Source organism: Amborella trichopoda, chromosome 3 (assembly GCF_054954075.1).
Source record: "Amborella trichopoda isolate Santa Cruz 75 chromosome 3, AtrichopodaSantaCruz75HAP2 v2.0, whole genome shotgun sequence".
NCBI classification, from domain to species: Eukaryota; Viridiplantae; Streptophyta; class Magnoliopsida; order Amborellales; family Amborellaceae; genus Amborella; species Amborella trichopoda.
The window spans coordinates 61,088,882-61,112,975 of NC_142338.1; the positions used below are offsets into that span (position 1 = coordinate 61,088,882).

The 24,094-nt window shown below is 34.5% G+C and overlaps 1 protein-coding gene and 2 long non-coding RNA genes across 13 annotated transcripts; 1 reads left to right on the forward strand and 2 right to left on the reverse strand.

Moving 5' to 3' along the window:
- Positions 1–1,098: 1,098 nt before the first annotated feature.
- On the reverse strand, positions 1,099–6,224 carry LOC18421569 (uncharacterized). 9 transcript variants are annotated; one of them, XR_016052068.1, is made up of 10 exons: positions 5,979–6,224; positions 4,996–5,662; positions 4,158–4,256; positions 3,942–4,034; positions 3,601–3,759; positions 2,736–2,897; positions 2,283–2,399; positions 2,069–2,176; positions 1,384–1,963; positions 1,099–1,294 (listed from the first exon to the last, which is right to left on the reverse strand). XR_016052068.1 is itself a non-coding variant. In XM_088862012.1 (9 exons), the coding sequence occupies exons 2-8, from the start codon at positions 5,323–5,325 to the stop codon at positions 2,109–2,111; spliced, it is 969 nt and encodes a 322-aa protein (XP_088718138.1). In that variant the 5' UTR covers positions 5,326–5,662; positions 5,979–6,224; the 3' UTR covers positions 1,099–1,963; positions 2,069–2,108. The 9 variants fall into 9 exon arrangements, 5 of the variants coding, with proteins under 5 accessions (XP_088718138.1, XP_011626242.1, XP_088718136.1 ...); XR_016052069.1 differs by having other exon boundaries at positions 4,996–5,507; positions 5,979–6,131; XR_016052070.1 differs by having other exon boundaries at positions 2,069–2,117; positions 4,996–6,218.
- Positions 6,225–10,878: 4,654 nt separating this feature from the next.
- Positions 10,879–13,444, reverse strand: LOC148783012 (uncharacterized). Of its 2 annotated transcripts, none has more exons than XR_016052080.1 (2): positions 13,159–13,444; positions 10,879–11,108 (listed from the first exon to the last, which is right to left on the reverse strand). It is a non-coding gene; the product is annotated as an uncharacterized LOC148783012 (long non-coding RNA). The 2 variants fall into 2 exon arrangements; XR_016052081.1 differs by lacking the exon at positions 13,159–13,444 and adding an exon at positions 11,359–11,973.
- A 6,109-nt stretch (positions 13,445–19,553) lies between these two features.
- LOC110006634 (uncharacterized) lies at positions 19,554–23,852 on the forward strand. 2 transcript variants are annotated; one of them, XR_002279726.2, is made up of 6 exons: positions 19,554–19,651; positions 20,610–20,705; positions 20,872–20,915; positions 21,022–21,062; positions 23,466–23,505; positions 23,760–23,852. It is a non-coding gene; the product is annotated as an uncharacterized LOC110006634 (long non-coding RNA). The 2 variants fall into 2 exon arrangements; XR_016052084.1 differs by lacking the exon at positions 20,610–20,705 and having other exon boundaries at positions 19,563–19,651.
- The last annotated feature ends 242 nt before the right edge of the window (positions 23,853–24,094 follow it).

A 24,094-nucleotide genomic window follows, 5' to 3' on the forward strand; every position in this document is an offset into this window, starting at 1 on the left:
TTGGATCATCAATTTTCAAGATTTTCAAATTTTCATTGATCTACTCGTTCTACACTACTCTTTAAGCTATAAATTTACAATTAATATATTTTAAGATTATCACAAATATTTTCAGTATTAAAACCGCATTTCTCGATACTATTTGAACGTGTACTCTACTTTGATTGTTTAGAACCTCGGTTCAATACAAACCGCACCCTTAAAGTAAAGCACATCACTTTCTATTTTGAAAATTTGTAAATCTTCGTAGATATGTTCAATTTACACTTTTTTCATATTTAAATTCCACAATTAAATATGAGAATAAATTATTAGGCATTTCTACATTTGAACTGCATTATTCAGCAAGATTTAGAGGCATGCCTTGTTTTGACTATTTAAGATTGGTGACTAATACAAACCACACCCCAAAAATAAGGCAATCTTTTTACAATAACAGTGTGACATGATCCTGGGTACAACAGCAATAAAAGTTTCTATGATTCATTCATATGTTCAAAACATAGCCTATTTCAGTGTTTCCAGCATAAGCGATGTTCCATTCCCTAATGTCGTGAATCGCAATATACCAAACTGTGCACTCCTCACTCGTGTTATACCAAACTGTGGACTCCTCACTCATGTTGAAGAAGACTGGCTTTGCACAAATGTCCTATTATAGGATTGTAAAAATATGATTTGTATTTCCTCCATTCCTATCAATGAAAACGGGTAAGGGGGCTTCTCCCCCACTAACTTGAACCAAAAAAAAAAAAAGAAGGCACATCGCAATGTTCCACCATTATAAAAGCAACGGTTCACTTCCAGGGGAAGCAATTTGAACCATGCAATTCTTTCACCTGGAATTTGACCGATGTTTAATTTTCAAATTTAAATCAATTCTTAGTTGAAGTTATAACCTCAAAGCGAATGCTTGCAAAATTACTCCAACGAAATTCAAATCTTCTTTGCTGCTCATGACAAACTATACTCTCCTATTCATCAAAACAAGTTGTTTAGTTTTCCTTATCTTCTCCAAGCAGTTCCTGAAACAGAATCCATTTTCCATTCTCTTCCAGCATGAGCAAAACAATTTCGAGTTTTTAACTTAGATGAAGCTGTAAAAATTTTGCGTTTTTAACTTAGATGAAGCAATATTTATTTACAGCTTCAGTATGGCCATTCTATTCCTCAGATACGCCACAGTTTAAAATAAATAAATCAACTAAGAAATTTAGGGCAATATTCATGCTCATATATCCGATCGCCCACAGCGATTCTTCATCGCTTGCTCATCAGTGATTGTGGCCAGTTTCTGCATTCGGAGACTCCACTTGATTAGAATTTTGCATGTAAGACTCGTTGGAATGCTACATGGAGATAGAGAAACAGAGAGAGGATTACCATGTTACAATTATCAGAATTCAGGAACAAAACCCGGGGCCATGCTCTCTTCCGAAAGTGGCGCCCCCTGAAATACAAGAATTGTTCCTTACTCATTATTTAGGTTCCTCTTTTCTCTTTTAAATCCCCACTTCTTTGAGAAGTTTGAGTTACTTGATGAGGACCCATTCTTCATCTTGGGAGACCATGACCTTGAACCAGGGCCATTACCATAGGGCGTCCGATCATAACCTTGATACGGTGTCGAGGGCGATGCCAAGCCATTAGCTCGATTTTGCATCAGGCCATTAGCTTGATATGGCGTTGAGGAGGTCGGGTCATTTGGTACACGAGGTGTATTGGAACTCACCCCTCTTTTTGCTCGATGTTTCTTAAAAGGTGAACCCTCATCATTGGGAATCCAAGATTTTCTTCCCCTGGACTTCCCAGTAGTCATTGTTTCTCTACCTTCAATACGTGTTTTCGCCTTCTTATGTTCTCTATAGAAATCATTAGGCAAAGATCTGAATCCTGCGAAATCACCATCTCCATCTAAAACTCCTTGAGTAGGGGTTGAGGGTTCGCCCATCCACCGATCCCTCTATACCAAGTTTCACAATTAGCAGCTTCACCATTAAAAAGAGAGGACGGCAAAATTATTATAATTCTACATACACACATGAATCACTACGAATTTTCAACAAACCTTCCTATATTTTGTGCATCCTCGAGCAAAATGCCCTTCTTCACCGCATCTGAAACATATAGTTGGTGGTGCATCAACATTCTTCTCCCACCGGGGCTTGGCACAACCCTACATAATGCGTATCCACTAGTCCTCTCAAGACTAAACACACAATGTGACATCCACATAAATTGTGTATATCCCTTTCTATTAGGGGAAGGCAAAATGCACTTACTTGACCAGTATGGCCCTTCTGCCCACAATTGTAACAAGAAATCACTCTTGGACCAGTATCTACTATATCAACACAGCACAGATGGCCAAATTGCTTGCAAATATAGCATTGTATCTCCTTCAATATAAACATAAAAGTTCATTCAGTAAGGGTACTGACTCATGAGAAATATCTCACATGATTCATTGTGTGGCATACCATAAAACAGTATATAGAAGAAAGCCAGAAAGCAATATTTAATAGTTAAAGGAAAGTATTATGATCATGATAGCAGGATGAGCGTTACACCGTCCCATCAATAGGTTGGATGGTGATGGAGGTATAGTGAGTTAAATTGTACACCCCCTCCCCTTTATCACTATCCAACCATTGATGGGACAATTATATAACCCTCGTCCCCATAACATTATCATGACCAAACATAGTATACTTCCACTCTTCCCATAATTAAACCTTTAAATCTTCAGATGCATAGTCATTGGTGCAGTAAGACATCTCATGCCCTGAATCCCCACAACGCAAGCAGATTTTGGACTTTTGTGCATTCCTGCTGTGCTTCTCTGGGCAGTTTTTTGCCTGATGACCTCTTCTTTTGCAAATATAACATTCAAACCCCTGATTGTAAAGATATGGGAAAAAATCAGTAACTGGAATCAGTATGCCATCTCTAAGGACCCATGTTGGAAAAAGTGGGCGATCTAACCGGTAACCACCCGGTTAGATTGGAACCGGCCAGTGGCAGAGCCGGTTCCGGTTTCGGGCAATTTTGGTGATCAACCGGTATTTTTTAAAAAAGAAAATCAAAAAAATGTATATAAAATTCAAAAAATAAGGAATTTGGTTTGTAATACATTTTTTTATTATTCTTTACAAAAGATTAGAAATTGTTTTGGTCACTATATTCACTTTTATATTTTTCCCATCTTTTTCAAAATAAAATAAAAATAGCCCTAGGAACAAACCGATTATTTAAATCCATTTTTTTCATTAATTTTCAACTAACATTTGAATGTGTTTTGTTTTAACCATTCTTTATATGTTTTTCATATTTTAATAGATCTTTTTGTATTTTTTTATTTTTTTTCAACAATTTTTTGACCGCTCGGGACATGCCCTGTTAGAACGGTTGAATCGGCCGGTTTACAGGTTAGGCCGGTTAAACTGCTTCTAGTGCCATGTCCGGTTAACCGTTCTGGTTTGATTTTACAAACACTGCTAAAGACCAACCAAAAAAAAAAACAGTTTGGGGGGCCTAGGGCGAGTGTGTGTGATGATTAAAGATGCTCAACAAATAGACCATTTGATGTTTATTGTCTACCTGTATGCAAGATTTTCCTTTATGGCCGAATTCTCCACATACAAAACATGGCTTTTTTCGTCTTTCTGAGGTACAGTTCACTGCCACATGGCCCACCTCACCACAATTATAACATGCGGCCAATAACTCATCTGGTGGATCAAAATAACGAGGCCCACGCTGAAAACAAAAAACAACATAACACGAAAACAGAAATAAGAACATATATGAATACATAAATAAAAATGAAAACGATCATATGATATTTTATTTCTTTTATTTCTTTTTTTATACTGTTCTTATTGTTCATTCTTTTGTATCACAGCATGGTGTTTGTAGAATAGCTGTATTATTTTACTCACCAGAAGCTTTCTAAGAACAATGTTGTCTGGTTCGCCTTTTGCTTCTGTAACCTCCTGCATTTGTGGAGACTTCTCTGCATTTTCATCATTAACCTGCATTAAGGGAATGACCAATAAAATCATGAAGCCAACTAGTACAAAATTATCAAAAACAAAAGGACAAAAAAAAAGAAAGAAAAGCTAAAGCATCTGTCTGTGTGTATGATGTTTACTCACCGAAATCTTTGTCAGAACAATATCGTCTCCTGCTCCAACTGTTTCACTATCCATGTGCTCCTGCATTTCTCGAGGGTCATTGGCACCTAAAAGATCAACCTGCATTAAAATAAGGAACAGATCTGTGTTATGTAATAAGATATAACTCATTGCCACCAAAGTCGGTTTCAATATTAAGCTATGCTGCTTCATAATTGACACTCATTTTAAAGAAATCATCCAGGTTTTGTCTTTGGCAAATACTATAAGGGAACTCTTGTCTACACATAATTGTTCGGATATGGATTTATTGGCAATACAAAATGTGATATTTTCTGTCAAATTAATATGCTTTAAGTTTGAACAGAGAAAATAGTCCTGGTCAGGGTGGCGGAGCAACAGTGTGACTTAGTGAGTTCCATTTGCACCTACCATACGCTATCAACATGTTTAAAATTTTTAAAAAAAGGGATATATGGAGAGTCATAGCACATTAAAAAGACAGTTGATAGTACATCATCTGATCACTGCAGCGTTGATGGGAATACCGAATACATGCAACTTATTAATCTAGTGTAGCAAATCTAACTCAACTTTGAAATTTATGAGAATATGGGTATAACATCTCAACTAATCTAAATATCAAGTGATATTCGCTGCTGATCTTTGACTTCACAAATAAAAACCAACTCTATGCCCAAGATTAATGTCCATGAACTTTTTTATTTAAGGTGAAAATAAACTCGAAGAGGTGTTTCCAAGGAAGAATCTCAGAGCACTACGTGCATGCAATATGCAGTTGATAATCCTCATTAAATATTAAATAAAAAGATAAAAATACAACAATAAGATGACTTACTTGATCGACGTTTTCACTCTTCTTACTCTTTTTCTTCTTCTTCTTCTTCTTCTTCTTTTTCTTCTCCACTGTTATTTCTTCAGTAATGGCACTCTTAACTTCGGCGTCATCTGAAGAAGATATCACAACAATAGGACCTTCCTCTTCTTCAAACACGGATTTCTCCTCTTTTTTCTTCTCGTCCATGCGCTCCTTTGCTTTCTTCAAAACCTCAAGGCTCAAATCAGCATTGGCCTCATCATCACTGCTATCCAAACTTATAACAGTCTTAATATTTTGCTCCTCAACCCCCATTTCTTCGTATTTCCTGTTTATCTTATATTTCCCCATTCTCAAAAAATCCTTGACCAGTCGACTGATAATAATGACTTTACTGTTAACGAGCCAGAGTTTCCTGACCCCAGAAAAAACAAACCCTCGATTTACAGGTGTTCGTCAAGCCGAATTTTTCAGGTGCAGAATTAGCGAATTGCAGTCACTTGACCCCAGAAAAAATCCTAGATATCATGGGCCTGAAGTTTCCAATGCGCTGTTTAGGAACCACAAGCTCTTGATTATAGAGAAATCTTATCTATATGAACCGAGTATCTTCCCTTAATCAGATGTTTTCACTGTTGAAGAGCCATAGCTCTTGAATCTTAAATCTTAATAGACTCGGAATTCTTGTCTGTAAATCCAAATAGATCAAAACATGGAATATATCTTTGGAATAAAGCAATCACTTTATGGCACAGTAAAAAAATAAGAATTTCAAGCTTCTCCACTATGGAGAAACTTAAACCCTATATCATATGTAAGACAGTTTTTCCCCGCAACAAAAAAAAAAAATTTGCAAGCAAAGAATTTGCGGCAGACAGGTGAAAAAAATAAATTTCTAGGGTTTTTATATATGCAGAGCTTCTTCTTCTGAAACTTGAGCATCAATGGAAATTCCCCGATTAATTTCAACAAAGTAAAAAATGACGAAGAAGCAAAAACCTTACCACGATTGCTTCCGAACTGGAACGAGAACCTCTAGTTCTAGGCAATCTCCAAAATTTAGGGTTCTTAGTTTGAATTACCGGGCCTCTCTCTAGGTGAATGACTAAAACACCCTCAATGTTGTTTGCAAATATCTTGGGCGAACGCTCAAATACATCTGCAGGTCTGCAAATATACCACACTATTGGTAATGTTTACTTATTGTGCTCCTCTAGGAGTAGAATGTACACTTGATCCTTCAAGCATAAGGCCTGCTCTGGAGGACGTTCTTATTTAAGATCTTGGATTTACTTTGAGAATTGCTTTTTTGGGTGAATTACTTTCAGAATTGCTATTGGAATAACATTTTTAGGCAGTGTTTCGAAACCTGGATAAGTAGCCAGGATCAGACCAAATTGGTGATATAGAAAATATCAAATTTAATAAAATTAAATTAATCAAAATTGAGATTTATGGGATGGATATTTAAGGGGACTTAACAAGATATCATATATGTTTAAAAAATAAATAAAAGTTTATATAGAGCCGAGGCTCTAAACAATCAAATTTGAGCCTACCTCAAAATGTTCACTAGAAAAGGTGGTTTGATGCCCAAATACTTTCAAATTTATCATCTCAATATCAAGATCCATGGACATGAGAAAAAAATGGATTTCAAGTTATGGAAAATGTGTATTTTGTAACGCATTTTTAGACCGTCAATTTTTATGATTTTCGAGTTTTCATAGATCTGTCGATCTACACTATTTTTTAATCTTTGAACTTTATAAATAATTATGAAAATATATTTTAAGGCTATCACAAAGATTTTCAATAGTAAAACCACATTTCTCAACATTATTTGAAGGTAGGCTCAGATTTTATTGTTTAGAGCCTAGGCTCTATACAAACCGCACCCTTGAAAAAATGGAAAGTGATTCGGGTTATATAGTAATATAATGAAACAATATTTCACAATCATGTTAGGGCCATTTGTTTGAACCAAATTATAAAATATACGTCATTTTCATTCTAATGAACAATCACGAAAAATAAAAATTTGAAAACATAATCTAAAAAATATATTTTCTAAATCAATTAACATAAGCCGTCCATTTTGGTGAGATGCTTAGAACTAGATTTTCGAATGATATTTTATTCTTTTAAAAAAAATTAGATAACTTTGTTATCATTAGATTAATAATGTTAACAATAAAATTTTGATTTTGAATTAAAAAAGGCCTAGATCTTGAAATTTACCAAATTGATGGTCTTGGATTCATTATTGGAGATGACTCATTTTGACCATATATACTGTGCAATTTATTCTTTATTTTATTGATATTGATTAATGAGCTGAAAATATCATGTGTGTGCAAAATTTTGAGTCATACAAATATCACAAATATGATTTTCTATAAGTGTGGTTTCATTATATTATAATGACATTGTGAAATGATATTATTTATCTAAAAATAATAAAAAATAAAATAGCACATAAGTAAATAAAGGTGGAGTTTCAAAGGGAACTAGGTCGGACCCAAACTATCATAGAATTGGTTTGGCCCCTGTCGATTTCCATCTTGGTCAATAACCATTGGGGTTTTAAACAAATTAATGTTTTCTAGTGTAATAAGAACGGGAAAAGTTTATATAGAGCCGAGGCTCTAAACAATCAAATTTTAACCAATCTCAATAAATTCACTAGAAGAGGTTGTTTCGATGTTCAAATATCTCCAAATTGATCATCTCAATATCAAGAAACACAGACATGAGAAAAAAATAGATTTAAAGTTTTGGAAATAGTGTATTTTGTAACACATTTTTTTACCGTCAAATTTCAAGATTCTCAAGTTTCCATACATCTGTCCATCTACACTGTTTTTTAAGCTTTAAACTTTATAAATAAATATACAAATATATTTTAAAGCTATCACAAAGATTTTCAATATTGAAACCACATGCCTCCATACTATTTGAAGGTAGGTTATGATTTGATTATTTATAGGCTAGGCTCTACACACACGGCATCCAATAAGAAATGGGGTTGAATACTATAAAACTATTTATCTTTAGTTCAATGAAATCATAATTAATTATGACCATTAAATGTCGAATTGGATGACTTGTGGTGTGTCATGAAATTCAATAAAATAAATTTTGAGCTTTGAGTTTAGTCATAAGTGCATCTATAACCATTTGATTTGCAATTTGATAGACAAAAATGGTTGTGACATTATTGTAAAAATAAATGGTTTATTTTTATAAATATAGTGCTTCTAAAATATAATTTTGACTTTCTATAGATTTGACAATACAATCCTATCATTATTTTTTAGAAAATGTTAATATAAGTATTGGGCCGCGTGAAAATAAATTAAAATAAATTACACCTAAAAATTTGCCCAAATTTATGGCTCGTGTGTGAAAAGAAGCCCTCATTTCATTCATCTCGATTTTTACTATTGTGGATATGAGAAAAAACAAAGATTTCAATTCCTAAAATAGCATAAATTGTAAGGCATTGTCTAGATCATCCATTTTAATACGATTTTTACTAGTGTGGATATGAGAAACGACAAGGATTTCAAATCCTAAAATAGCGTATCGTGTAATGCATTGTCTACACTATCTATTGTTTTTTGGGTCTATAGAATCGCAATATTTGTAACTTTTTTTAAGTGTTAAATTCCATAAATGTAGAAATAGATTTGTGAGGCCTCGTTGGGGTTTACAAGTCAGAACTATATTTTGCCCTATGAAGCCTATGTTTTTATATGACCTGCATCCATATTTTTTTAGGGATCGTATATCACGAGATGATTTATTTTTGTACAATAATACCACAACAACTTTGACGTGAAATCCAATAGATGAAAGCATGTCATAACATTTAATAAAAAAAAAATTGGATTTTATGTCTATAACGATGACACATTCTCAACCACAAGATTTTAAATCGACCATTCAATAATAATTGTATCCCATTTGTATAAAAAATAAATACTCATTTGTTATGTCCTAAAATAAATAAAATAATACTCACGGTCCTAAAAACATTACATGAGGGAGCAAAAGGACATTTTGTATAATCCTTTAGATTGTTTTGTTGTAGTTCTTCAAGCTGTAATCCTCCAAAATATCAACATTCATTTTCTTTTTCTTTTATCATTCATTCGGTGTATGTTAAAATGCGGTCGAGGGTTGAGACACGCGACATTCAGATGAAATATGACTATACAAAAAGAGATACTTCAGGGTAAGATATTTATGGTCAGGAACATTTGGAGTAGGCCACAACCCATATCCTATACATGGGGATTAGATGATTACCACATGTATCTTTTTTTTTAAAAAATAGATTTGGCAATACCCAAATTATTTAAAATCTATGTCCATATCTATTATTTAACTTTATAAATTTTTTTTAACAGAAAATACCCTTCACAATTCTATTGGAACATGATGTTTGAATGCATAGCTCTTGTAAACCACCAAAGTACTAATAGTATTGTTCTTGAAGAAGGTCTCAATCTAGTTATCCAAACAAATTGGTTTCCTCTCCAAGTTGAAAGCGATTCATCTTTATTGGTAAATGTCATTCATGATTATTGGTAAATGTCATTCATGATCATTGTCATGCCCCATGGAGGTTACATATGATTGCAGTTAATTGTCAGAGTACACTTTCTACTCACATATGATCAAATTCCCACATTTATCGTGAGGCCAATATGGTAGTCAATGTTTTTGTTAATAAAACCTCTTTTAGTTATATAGCAACTATTTGGTGCTCTTGATCGTCAGACTTTATTTCCATACTTTTTATTTCATGGTTCGGCGTAACTGCCCAATTATGGAGTTATAAAAAAAATAAAAGGTTTATATACTTCCCCTACAATATAAAAGATATATGCTTTCCCTACCTTCCAGCAGTCCAATTTTGATCAAGAGAGTCACTCACCGTTTGATATTAGATCCGAGGTCTCAAAGTATTTTATTTTTAGTTTTTTTTATACAAATTGTATGAATATGAAATTTAGTACGTGCTAGCTTCTCATTGGGGCACACCTAAAGAATAAATTTTCAATAAAATATAATAACCAAAATACCCGTTGAAACTTTTAGTGGTATTTTGATCATTTTATATTATTGGAAATATTTGTTTACATATTTTGCTAGTGCAAGTTTAATAGATGATTGGACGTACGACATTCGATGTAAAAATAATTTGTACAAAAATAATTAAAAATAAAATAGTGTAGAGACGTACCATTATGATTGGGGCAATCTTAACCGTCCATTCAAAATGGACGGTTGGATAAGGGGAAGTATATAACTTTTATGTTGTAGGGGAAGCATAAAAAGCTTGCCCATAAATTAATGAGTTGTCTCTTCCTTATTGTTTATTAATAAATAAAAATAAACATGAAGCCTTCTCCCCCACTAACTTACCCAAAAAAGAGTACTAATGGTATCGTAATGGTTCAACATTCTAAAACAACCATCAAAATACTATTAGTATCCTGATGATTTAAGGTTCTTTTGACCATCACGATACTAATAATAATGTAATGATGATTCAAGGTTCTTTTGACCATCACGATACTAATAATAATGTAATGGTTCAACAGTTATCTCATCATAAGGACCATAAGTTGTATCATCACGTGGACTATCATGGTAATAATAGAATTGTGAAGGGCATCTCTAGTAAAAAACAATATAAAATTAAAGAGCAGGGATTAAATGTCACGACCCCGCCCTCTGACCTCATACCGTACACTGTTGGAGGTGCGACAAAACGCAGGATCGTGATCACAGAGGTCGCGAACGCCACTCAGGTTGGAGTGGCTCAACGCTTTATAAAATGACAACTCAAGCTAACCAATGAAGTAAATAAACTATAACACAAGCACATGAGCTAGGTAAAAGGAGAACTAAGATTTATGTCATTACATAAACATATTGAAGTAGTACATCAGTTCAATGGACATAAGACCTGGATTACAAAAATACATAGTTCAAAAAAGGAAACCTAAAACATGTCCCACTATCAATAAACACATACAAGCAAAAGGTCTTATTCACATGTACAAGTCTTCGTCAACCAAATCGATCTCCTCCCAATTGACAATCCTTTAACTTATACTCTACAGGGATGGAAAAAGAAAAATGAGTTATAAAGCCCAATAAGAGGATCTAGAAGTTATGCATCTATAACATATTTATTATGCCATTATAATGAATTCCTTTATCTATAAGCAATCATAATGGAAAGAATATCATGTTAGCAATCTTCCAATACATTCATCACATATGGCATATCGCATATCATGCTTATCATAAAACTAGTATCACTACCAGTATTCACAATCACACATTCAATTGATAGCGACTCACTCATTAGATTCACCTACTCCCAAAGTATAAGTCATATACATCAAGCCAAGCCAATCCCATTATTTATGACTTCTACTATTACTCCGGAGAGAGGGTAATGACAATGGCTGCCTCATGCGGTAATGCCCTCATACTCACACACACAGTCCCCATCGCGTTTTTGGGCTTTTGATATGTACTTGCCTTGTAATACACAGTTTACTATTTACTTATTACAATACACTGAATTTCGGGGGGCACGACCCACCCATTACACTTTTCACCTATCTCCCCTCCTATCATACAGGGAGTTAGGAAACATTGTCGGCCTTACTCTTTTATCAAGTCACATCATACCACTACGGGTAACCCCGTGCGTGGTGTCATTGAATCACTTAACTATTATTAAACACAATAGAGGGTCATGCTTAGAGCATGCTATTAGAACACTCTTCATTCAACATTCATCACTTTGGCATTTAGGCCTTTCACATTTCCAGCACATAGAATTTCATTGTATGGCATTTATTATATGGCACTTTAGTACATGAATATTACATGCCACTCACTAATTAGCATTCATACTCATGTCATGATACTCGCTACATAGTGTGTACATTCACTATTTGGATATTACATAACATTCACTAAATAATATTCACATCCCTTTCATGATATTTACTGCATAACATTTACATTCATTAATTGAATGTCACATAACAGTCACTAAATAGCATTTATAGTTGAGCATGCACAATTTACAGGAAGTTTTGTCAATAGTGACATAATCCACGTAAAATGGGTGCAGCTTTCAATCTAGGGGGGTTTTCAAGAAATATATTTACATGCAACTTTTAATGTTCCATAAACCTTTTCAAATAGGGGTGGTTTGAAGGAAAGAGGATCTCTTTTGGTTAATCAAAATTAGTGGCAACAGTGACATCACTTGACATCACTTATGAGGTTCCATAATAGCTATCCACAGTGACACGTCTTCACATTTAATTGTGCAACTCTCAAATTAGGAAGAATTTAAAAAATTGCTCAACATGAAATTTAAAGCTTACTCATAATTCTTTAACATGGTTGTGCTTTGGAAGAAAATGGGCATCATTTGATCATTTAAAATGCATGACAACAAAAACATAAATTATGCAATTTATTAAAATTGCCCGCAGTGACCTATTTACACAATTGAAAGTATAACTTCTTAGTCACGAAGAATTTGAATATGGTTTTAACATTAACATTATAGTGGACACGTGGTAGTTTGAAAGAATCTGGACACCTATTGGTCGTTCAAAAGTTTAGTACAAAGCAGATGACAGTGGCTGGAATTCTGCTGTCTGTTAACAGTAACATAGTCTTACATATCGAAGTATAAATCATAATATATGCAAAATATCAAGTTTTCACGAGAATAAAATTTGTAGTAGACACGTATAGCTTTCATTAAAGACCAATTTGAGCTCATTTGGACCCTGTTTGGTTACTTAACAATTAGGTACAAAAATACCTACAGTTCTTGGAATTTCATTTCCCAAGCTTTTCTTACATCCACATGCATAAACATACATAACAACACCCGTCAAACCACAGTTTGATGCTCAGTCAAAATCTACCCCACTTAAACTAAATTTACAATAAGATTTAGCAAACATTTGAATCATTTACATAGGCTATACAGTCATGAAGTCTAGCACATAGGCTTACAAAACTTCAACCTTACTCTTAAACATCAAAACACTTATTTCTATCTTCTACCAATCCATACTTTGAACTCGAACGCATTTGTGATACACAACTTCCAAATCCACTTACCTGAACAGCAAATGTGTCTTATCCAAACCTTATTTCATAGCATTCTCTTGCTCCAATAATGGCTGCCTTCTACAAAAGTTTTCTAAACTTTTGCCTTAGATAGAGAGAGAGAAGGAGCGGGTTGGGGTTTAAAAGATAAAAGAAGGTGAAGGGTGATGTGGCAACAAGCCACCTCCAAGTGGCATGTGCCATGGCATGCAAAGCCATATGTAAGGGGAGAGAAAAGGAGGAGGGAAAAGAAGGGGTAGTCCTTGAGGGACTACCCTACGCCAATTCTCCCAATGGTCTAACCTACTATTTTTCTTCACAACTGGTGATGCACAGCCAGCGCTAACTTATATCTCTTCGCAGCAGGTGATACACAACCGGCGTTAACTTTTCTCTCTTCACAGCCGGCGATGCTCCTCATTCATAGACAGCGTTGTTCTTCTCAACTTCACGCACGACGCTAATTTTTTCTCTCTCTTCACCGTCGGCATTACCCCCTCATTTCACAGCAGGTGCTAGTCCAGTTCGCACGCGTCGGCATTACCCCCTCATTTCACAGCCGGTGTTAGTCCAGTTCGCACGCGTCGACATTACCCCCTCAGTTCACAACGGCACTGCTCATCACTTCATTCACGCACAACGCTACCTCTTTTTCATTCTCGGTGATATCCTCATGGCGATGCCTCCTCACGCTTACGGCGATGCCTCCACTCATGCTTGGCGCTACCTCTTTTTCATTCGCGGTGATATCATTGAGCACGCAGCGTTAGCCTTCTCCCTTAACGCCGGGTGTGTACTTCCTACTTTCTACCGCCGTGAGTGTCCTAGTCTCTATTGCCACGAGCGTCTAAGTCCATAAAATTGGGGTCCTTACGTGAAAATAGTTCATAAAAAAATTGGTTTTTTCACCATTCTGAAAAGGTTTATATTAAAGTGCTTGCACTATAGAGCATTTTATAACGGGCAAGTTTTCTATACTTTCTACGACATAGAAGTTGTATCCTCCCTTTTATCCAACCGTCCATTATAAATGAAGGGTTAAGATTGCCCCAATCACAATGTCACATCTTTACACTTTTTTTATTTTTATTTTTCTTCTATAAACTATTTTGATACCAAAATTTGGATGTCCATTCTTCTATTAAACTCGCACTAGAAAAAAATATTTTTAAATAAATAAAATGACCAAAATACCCTTGAAAATTTTAAAGGGTATTTTGGTCATTATTTTTTATCAAAAAATTATTTTTAATATTTTTTGTTAGGTGCGCCCCAATGAGAAGATGATACGTATCGAATTTCATATTCATACAATTTGTATAAAAAAACTAAGAATAAAATATTTTGAGATGTTGGATCTAAGATCAAACGGCGAGTGGCTCTCTTGATCAAAATTAAACGGATGGATGGTAGGGGGATGATAGAACTTCTATGTTGTAGAGGAAACATAGAAGCCATTCCCTTTTATAATTATACTCAACAAATTTTGAATAATTATATATCATTGTTTTGTAATATAATATTTTTTTTTTGTAAGAGTATTTTTTATCATTATGAAGGGTGTGACGTCATTCACATGGGGTATTATAGTGTTATTTAGTAATCCATATAGGTGATGTCACGCCCAATGTCACACCGCTCCTAACGACAAAAAATACTTTCATTAAAAAATATTATATTATAAAACAATAGTTTAATATTCTATTAACAAAATAAAATATATATAAGTTTCAAGATTTTCAAGATAGTATAAAATGATGGCCAATTTTCAATATTTTAAAGTTTTCATAGATCTGTCAATCGACACTGTTTTTAAAGCTTTAAACATTATAAATTACGTTGAAAATATATTCTAAGGCTATCATAAAGATTTATAGTATTGAAACCATATTTCTTGATACTATTTGAAAGTAGGCTCTAATTTGATTGTTTAGAGCCTAGGCTCTATACAAACCCCACCCATCTAAAATTGGTTGAATGTAATCACCATTGATATTAAAATAAATATCAAGGATAATCACCCTTTTTTTTTCAAATCCACAAGCCTCGAATGGAAACGGAAAATTGGAAAATTCTCCACGATTCAACATTTTCCAATGAATATAAAAGAACCACAGCTTACGACGACTTTTTCCGAGCAGTACGTCGACAACATCTTTTCCCGACTTAAACCTGAAACGTGTACTTTTGCCGCTTTCCCTCTCGACGACAGTCTACGGCTAATGGATATTATACTCTTCCTCGATAGTGCTATTTATAAAGGTTTATATAAGGGTACAGTTTGTATGGAGCATAGGCTCTAAACAATCAAATTAAAGCCTATCTTCAAATATGTCGTGAAATATGATTTTAATATTGGAAATTTTTGTGATAGCTTTAAAATATATATTTATTTTTATTTATAAAGGTTAAAGCTTAAAAAATATTCTCAATCAGCAGAACTACGAAAAGATGAAAATCATGAAAATTGACGATCAAAAAATGTGCTACAAAATATATTATTTCCAGAACTTGAAATCTATTTTTTTCTCATATTCATGTATCTTGATGTTGAGATGATCAATTTGAGGATACGTTGACATCAAAACAACCTTTGTCAGTGAAATTTTTGATGTAGGCTCAAATTTGATTGTTTAAAGCAGCGTTTTAAAAAACGCCGAGTCGAACCGGACTCGCACGGTTCGACTCGGAAATAGTGAAAAAGGAACCGGATCGCCCAAAAATCAGAAATCGTCCGGTTCTAGAGAAAACCAGACGATTCTGTACAGTGAATCGCCGATTCACTGTACGGAATCGGCGAGTCCGAACAGTGAATCGGCGATTCCGTACGGTTTTTTTTTTTTTTTTTTTTTTTTTTTTTTTTTTTTTTTTTTTTTTTTTTGGTAATCCATGATAGATTTTTTTGTAATCCATGATCGAATTTTTTGGTTTTTTGTAACCCATAATAGAATTTTTTGTAATCCATGATCGAAATGTTTGTTTGTTTTCTTTTCTTGTAATCCATGATCGATTTTTTTGTTTTTTTTTGTAACCCATGATAGAATTTTTTGTAATCCATGATCGAATGTTTTGTAATATATGATCGAAATGTTTGTTTTTTTTTTTGTAATCCATGATCGAAATGTTTGTTTGTTTTTTTTTAATCCATGATTAAATTTTTTGTTTTTTGCTTTTTTTGTAACCCATGATAGAGTTTTTTGTAATCCATGATTGAATTTTTTGTAATCCATGATCGAACTATTTTTTTCTTTTTTTGTAATCCACGATTGAATTTTTTGTTTTTTTTGTTTGTTTTTTTTTGTAATCCATGATCGAATTTTATGTAATCCATGATCGAATTTTATGTAATCCATGATTGAATTTTTTGAAAATTTGTGATTTTTTTTGTTTAATCCATGATCGAATTTTTTTTTGTAATCCATGATAGAATTTTTTGAAAATTTGTGATTTTTTTTTTAATCCATGATCGATTTTTTTGAAAATTTGTTTTTTTTTTTTTTAATCCATATTATTCAAAGAGAAAACGAGAGAGATGATGATTCTGAGGCCACCCTATCCCAGCCATATTATTCACATATCGAGTCCCAACAGCAACAGTGTAGGGATGAGCACGAAATACTGTAAATTAAATGCTGAATGGCGGTTCATGCAGGGAAAGAACATATCAATATTCGCATATTCATTAAAAAACATGAAAATTCTTAATGGAGTACCATCATTTTTTATTGAATTCCTAAAAACCAATATTTATAATGAATTTTAATAATTTTTTCGGATTTTTTTGAAGCTTTATTATGACCGATTCACCCGATTTCGATCCGGATCGCCGATTCGCAGATCCGGATCGGTTTTTGAAAAGCCCGATCCGGGTCACCGATCCGATTTTTAAACCATTGGTTTAAAGCCTCAGCCCTACATAAGCTTTTCCCTTAAAAATGTAGAATTTAATGTGCATCACAAAAATCCATAATAAAAGTTGTTAGGTTGTCTCGAGAAACCCTTTAATTGATCATCTTGACATCAAAATATATGAATATATATAAAAATAATATTTTATAATATGCAAAATAATGTATCACGCAACACATTAAAAAAACGATTTCTAGCATGCGAAGTAGGGTATCTTGCATTTTCAAGATTTTCACGAATTCATAAATATACTTAAGTTGGACCATTATTGGTGTTTATAATTTTATAATTAACGATGAAAATAGATTATCAACCCATTCTAAAAACTTTTGATGTCAAAATTACAAAGGTACGCCTCAATTTTGTTTAAAGTTTCAGCCTTATGCAAATTACAACCTCCTGGAAATCCCCATCTAGGACTAATTTTAGAACTCTTAATTTCCAAGATATAACCTCTTCAACCTTGAGATTAACTTTGAAATAAAAAAAATTATAATTGCATCCTCTATGCACTTGAATAAATAATATGTCAAGTTCGAATAGGACCATTCAATTGTTAGAGGGTGAAATCTAAGCATTAGGCAACTCAAAATTCAACTTTTCTCATGAATATAATAGTGTATTTGATTTTGATGTACTCTAAAAAAACCAGATTAAAAATATTATCTCAAATAACTCTTATGACCAAGGGAGTAGATACACCGTGCTTAGGTGGGAGCATAGTGTATAAGCTCATGAATAAAATCTGCTCATTTCCCCCTGGATTATACACAAGGAAAATTGTTTCATGCGGTCTAGAGGTATAAACTATCAATCTTTATGATAGATGCAAATAGGTAGTCCATTTGAATAACTAATTATCCAAATGTTTTTCTAATATAATTATTATTTATAGTTTTAAAATTATTATTATTTTTATATGCATGATCTTCACGATTATATATTCTCTAAAAATTAAGATCAAATTATATTTAAAAAAACATTTTTATTGCCAAGCCCACATTTCTACGGGCTGGCCGCATAGAAACCATGTCCTTATACACAATCAATTGGAAGCATACACATCATGCGTATCGTCTCTTGTATGTCAAACCAATGTGAGGCCTTCCTCTTTCCCTCCAATTTTCCGCGCCAAAATAAATTTATTCGCCTTCTCTCTGCTTTTGCTACTCTCTCTTGTTGCAGAGCTCTTTCTCTCTGCTCCTGTGCCTCTCTCTCTCTCTCTCTCTCTCTCCAGATTTCGATATTTCCGATTTCCAGTGTTTGGCCCTGTTCACCATTACTGATGACGTCGCCTCGTCCGGCAGTAAGAATATCCAACCTAACTCCTCTGTTTATTTTCCATTACTCTTGTTCTTTCTCTGGCTTTTCACATAAGAATTTATCTTTCTTTCCCAATAACTAGCAAGCAGTGGTAACTGTCAACAATGATGGTAGTACTAAAGACTTAGTTCCAAGACTCTGCGATTTAGATCCTATTTTGCTTGTTACTTATCCTTAGTTTATTGGCTTTCGATGTGGTAGTGTTTTTAATTGTCTACAAGCTCTTGAAATGTCAGGGTTTCTGTTTTCTAAGCAGGAAAAAGAGAGCCAAGCACCAACAACTCAGAATATAAAAGGTACCAAGAGCTATGATTCTCTCTCTGATTTTATTTTTTTTGGGGGTCTGTTGTGGACTTACTGGGATTCCCTTTCGTTTGTTTTAGTCAATTTGATTCCCTTTATGTTGATTTATAGGAATTTGTATTCAATTCCCCTATTTCCCTATTATTCTTCAGTTCCCTCTTTGTCTTCATTTTATGTTATTTACTTCTGTAATTTTCTTTTTCCCTTTCCAAAGCTTAGTTACCTATTTGGGTGGTGCAGTAGTGGGCATTAGCGCTGATAATATCACTCATAGAGTTGTTTGGAAGATTGAGAAGTTCTCAAGCCTAGGCACCGAGAGACACTTCTCTGATGTATTCATAGTTAGAGGTTGCAAGTGGTTTGAATCTCATTCATTGCGTATAATCACAGATTCCAATCTTTTATCAATGAACTTGACATCTCAGTTTAGTGGTATTGGAAATTTTTGTTATTTTCTCTTTTCAATAGGTCATAGTTATAGCATATAATTTTAGATTCTTTGCTTTTACAGTATGAATTGGATATCTTAGTTTTGGGGTTCTGGAATTTATTTTTTTTTTCATTTTTTATTTTTGTAGTCTTATTCTCTTCATGGAGTTGTAGGTTTTAAAATTTCATCAATAAATTTGTTACCATAGCCAGTGGCAGATGAATTCTAATGTTGATTCTGGGTTTTATTTTTCCCTAAGCATGTATAGATTTGTTACGTGGTTTGGCATGATTAAACTGTGTTATGGTTTTCCCATGAGTAATATTTTTGTGTTGTAATACTTTTACTGAGATTATATTTGACAAGATTTTGGGTTTTGTAGGAGGCTGGTAATATTGCCAAATGGGGGGAAGGCAGGCCATTTGTCCGTGTTCTTATATGTGGCGGATGGTGATAGTCTACCTATGGGGTGGAGGCGATATACAGAACTGTGCTTCTGTATCATAAGCCAGACTAATTTGGAACGCACGATCAGAAAATGTAATTTTGTTCCCTTTTGCAATTTTACATCTTAGATGTAAGATGTGTTCAGTGACATACTGTGAGAACTATGAAATTGGGCCATTTACTTAATAGAGTGTGGAGATTTCCATGCAAGGTTTGGTTATATGCATAGAAACATACTGTGAGAACTATTACATTGGCCCATTTACTGAATAGAGTGTGGAGATTTGCATGCAAGGTCTGGTTATATGCATAGAAATTAAAGTACTAAAAACAAATAAAACAGGATTTGTGTTACTGTTTAATCAATTAACAATTTTTAACTCCATCAATACACTTCATTGCGGGGTCAATATAATTGCTCAGTTCTCTCACCATACACTCACATGAGGTCTTGTGGAATGCTTTCTTATTTATGCAGGAAGATAGAGAGAAGCTAAATGATGCACTTTATTATAAGGCTAACTAGATTATTTTTACTACATAGATTGTAGGATTAGATGGGGTCATGAGTGCTAATGAGTGTAGAATGCCTTTTCCCTTACTACTGTTATTTCTTAGTTTTTATTTTTCCCAATTCGATAGAAGTGTAGTAGTGACTTCTTAGTTATTATTTTTCCTAATTAAAAAGAATTGCAGTGGTAACTTCTTAGTTTTTATTTTTCCTAATTAAAAAGAAGTATGGGGAGCAATAAATGGGCTTCCTAGAGGTCATACTTCCTAATACTGTTCTTGCATGATAAGCATGTTTAACTTTTCAGTTCTGATGGTTTTGCTGTCCTCTTAAAGGTATTATCGCCTTTAGTATGGCTTATACATATTACCTGATATTCAATGCTTATCAAAAAAAGCGTCATGCTACCAGTGTTTGTGCTAGTTCCCGCTTGGATTCTATCCCTTATCCCTGAATTGTTCCATTTTGTGTACTGCAATTAGATGTATTTTTCCAAGTTATATTTGATATATTTTAATTCTTTATTTGAAAATATTTAAGGGGCCGTCAGTTGGTGTGACGGTAAAAAGTTCAGGCAGCCAGTGCAAGAGTGCAGGTTCGAGTCCTGAGAGCGGCCACTTTGTGCATAAGCCAAAGGTTAAGACCGTTTCCAGCTCACCGCTCCCGGTACCTTGCTTAGGCAGGACCAGCACCGGGTTATGGCCCTTTTATTTGAAGATATTTGTCATGGTTTTAAAATTGGCATGGTTCAGTTAATAAATGGTTTGAAATATTCTAATTATGTGGTTTATTTTTGAATCAGATGAAGTACATGACTTTATGCATGGAGAAAGAGATTACGGCATTGTAAGATTTACCTCTTTCGGTCGTCTTAGGAATGGGCATATTATTAATGATACGATAGTTGTGGAGGTAGAGATGTATGTGCCTTATGTTGCCCATTGCTTGACAGACTGCACTGAAAATGAGACCATGCTCAAGAATGACATGGAGGTAACGTATTTTAATTTTTGTATTTTTCCTACCTGTTATAGAGTGAGAGTTTCAGCTTAGACTTGTGGGTAGACATCCTTTTATCTTTGCATTGAATGTTGTTTTTCTATCCAGTTGAAAAGAATTTTAAGCACATTTCTATTGTTCATTCAAATTTGGTTTGGAATTAGAAATGCTAAATTTGTGTAGGATAAACGGTTCTGTGTCTTGTACAATTTGTTGGCTAATATGCTGATTTCCATCACACTATATCCAAACAACCGAATCATAGTCACCTCCGATATTCATAAGAGCATATCCTTTAATTCGTCAAACCTCCAAATTGTAATGCCGTTGCCATCTACCAAAGGTGTCAAAAAATGGACCGGTGACTCAGGGTGCCTCTCTGATTTGGTTCAGTGATCCAATTTAACGAACCAGAAATTAAAAAAAAAAAAAAAAAAAAGTTGGCCTGGTTTGAATCATTAAAAAATAAAATAAATTAAAAACAGTGGGGCCGGTTTTGACTAGTTCTTTGACAAAACCATCAGAGAACTGACCAGAACTGGCTGGAACACATTGAACCTTGAAGTGAGTAGGTCTGGGGATGATTTTGGGCAAGTGAAAGCATTCTGCAAGATCAGTGCAGACTGAAATTCTGGTCGAGGTAGAGGCGAAGACATTCCATGTTGGTATGTTGGGTTTTCTTGTCGTCACTGTTTACCGAGGTTTTAAAGGACTGACCTGGAACTTGGCATGATCCCGGGCTTAGTCTACTCATATAGAAACTATCAAACACTAGAGAACTTGCATCAGTCATGAAATCTTCAAGTAAGCTGTTTGATTAGTTGAGGTACATGCTCTATTGACTGGACTGGACTGAGACTCTATGTCGCTTCTTTGGCTGCACCACTTCTAGTAGATGGCAATTCACTTATTAATGTTAGGCCATGTGAATTAATTATCCTATTTGCCTATTAAACACTATGAGGTCTTATTGCTAATAGTACAGTTGGACATGCCTTTTGGGAGCAGTGTTTTGAAATTTGAATGCTCTGAGGGGAGTTACTCAGACTCTTAAGTAGTACACATTTAAAAAATGAAAAAGAAGAAAAAAAGAAAAAAAAAAAAAACAACCAAAAAGATGAAAAAGAGAAGGAGAAGGGGGGACAGGTGTTTTGGCCATGTTCCCAGGTATATGGCCTCCCTTTGATCTCGTCTCCCCCCCCCCCCCCACCTCCCTCACACTCTCTCTCATATCTCCTCTCTCTCTCTCTCTCTCTCTCTCTCTCTCTCTCTTGTATCGTATCTCCTATCTCTCCCACCAGTCCCTTTCTCTCTTGCTCTCTGTAGCATATTCTCAGTATGCATCTGCACCCGTCCATGGCCCATCCTTTTCTACCTCATAAACCAGACAGAGGAACCCAACTAAGTAGAGAAAAGCTTGGAATTTGGATTCGCTGCAAAGGTAGAGCATTGTGGAGATTGAAGATGTCCGAGAAATTTGGGGCCATGGAGGAGATGTTGAACTTATTTGGAGTTGCTAGAAGAAAGGCGAGCATCATGGAGGGTGAAGTCGTTGGAGATAGATGCGAGGGGCCATGGTAGAAGTTTTTGGGCCTTCTTGCTAGTCATCATGGTGGAAGTTTAGGAGTGGGAGATTGGGGAATTGGGATTGAGTTCAGTGAAGGAAGCCTTGAGTTTCTGAGCCTGCCCATGGCAGTGCTAGAAGTGCATATGCAAAGTGTAGGGTTTTATGTTGCAAAGTCTAGAGAGAGGGATGGAGAAAAACACAAGGAGGGAGAGAAGGTGACAGAAAGAGAGAGAGATCCTTCACAGTTTTTTTGGATTTTTTTAATTTTTTTTATGTCGGCTGAGTAAAGAGATTGATGACTCAATTGTCATACATCCCAGCGGAAATTCTAGTTTGAGATTTGACTTCATTGTATCCAGCAGGGACGAAGTCCCAATGTGGCTAAAATATCAAAGGTGGGACAAGAAAAGTTAGATATGAGCCCAATTTCCCTCCAAAATCTCGTGACAAATTTAATTTCTTCGCGCCCTCTCTCTCTCTTTCTCCAGATTGTGATTTTTCCCATTTCAGTCCTTGGCCCTGTTTACAATTACAGATGATGTAGCCTCCTTGGAATGTAAACAATTTGTAACCTAATTCCTGATTATTTTCCATTATTCTTGTCTTCTCTCTTTAACTTTTCGCCTAAGATTTTTCTGTCTTTCTGAATAGCTAGCAAGAAGTGGTAACAGTGATGAAACTACTTAACAGTTAGGGCTTGATTCCATGTCTCGGCAATTTAGTTACCATTTCACTTGTTACTGATCCTTGGGCTCTTGGTTTTCACTTTTGTGGTGTTTTTAAGATGTATATAAGCTCTGCGAATGTTTTGGTTTTTGTTTTATAAGCAGGAGAAAGAGAGCCGAAATTCAACCACTCATTGTATGAAAGGTACCAAGAGCTAGTGTTCTCTTTCTAAATTTGTTTTTTTGCTAATTTTGCTTTTTTTTTATTTTAGGGATTTTGTTGTGGACTTGCCGGGATTCCCTTTTTTTGTATCTGTCCATTTTATGTTGATTTATAGGATTTTGTAGCATTTCCACTATTTCCCTGTTATTTGCAGTTCCCTTATGTTCATTTTATGTTATTTCTCTGCAATTTCTGTTTCTCTTTTTAAATCTTAGTTACCTATTTGGGTGGTGCAGTAGTGGAGATTAGCACTGAAAATATCATTCATAGAGTTACTTGGAAGATTGAGAAGTTCTCAAGCCTAGGCATCAAGAAACACTTCTCTGATGTATTCATGGTCAGAGGTTGCAAGTGGTATGAGTTTATTCATTGCATATGATTGTAGATTCTATTGTTTTATCAATAAATTTGATCTTAGTTTAGTGGCATTGGAAATTTATGTTGTTTTATCGTTTGTTAAATGGATCATATTCATTGCATATAGTTTTAGACTTTTGGGATTTTATGGGATGAATGGAATATCTTGCTTTGGCTGTTCTGATTTTTCTTTTTTTCCTTTGTGGTCTTACTC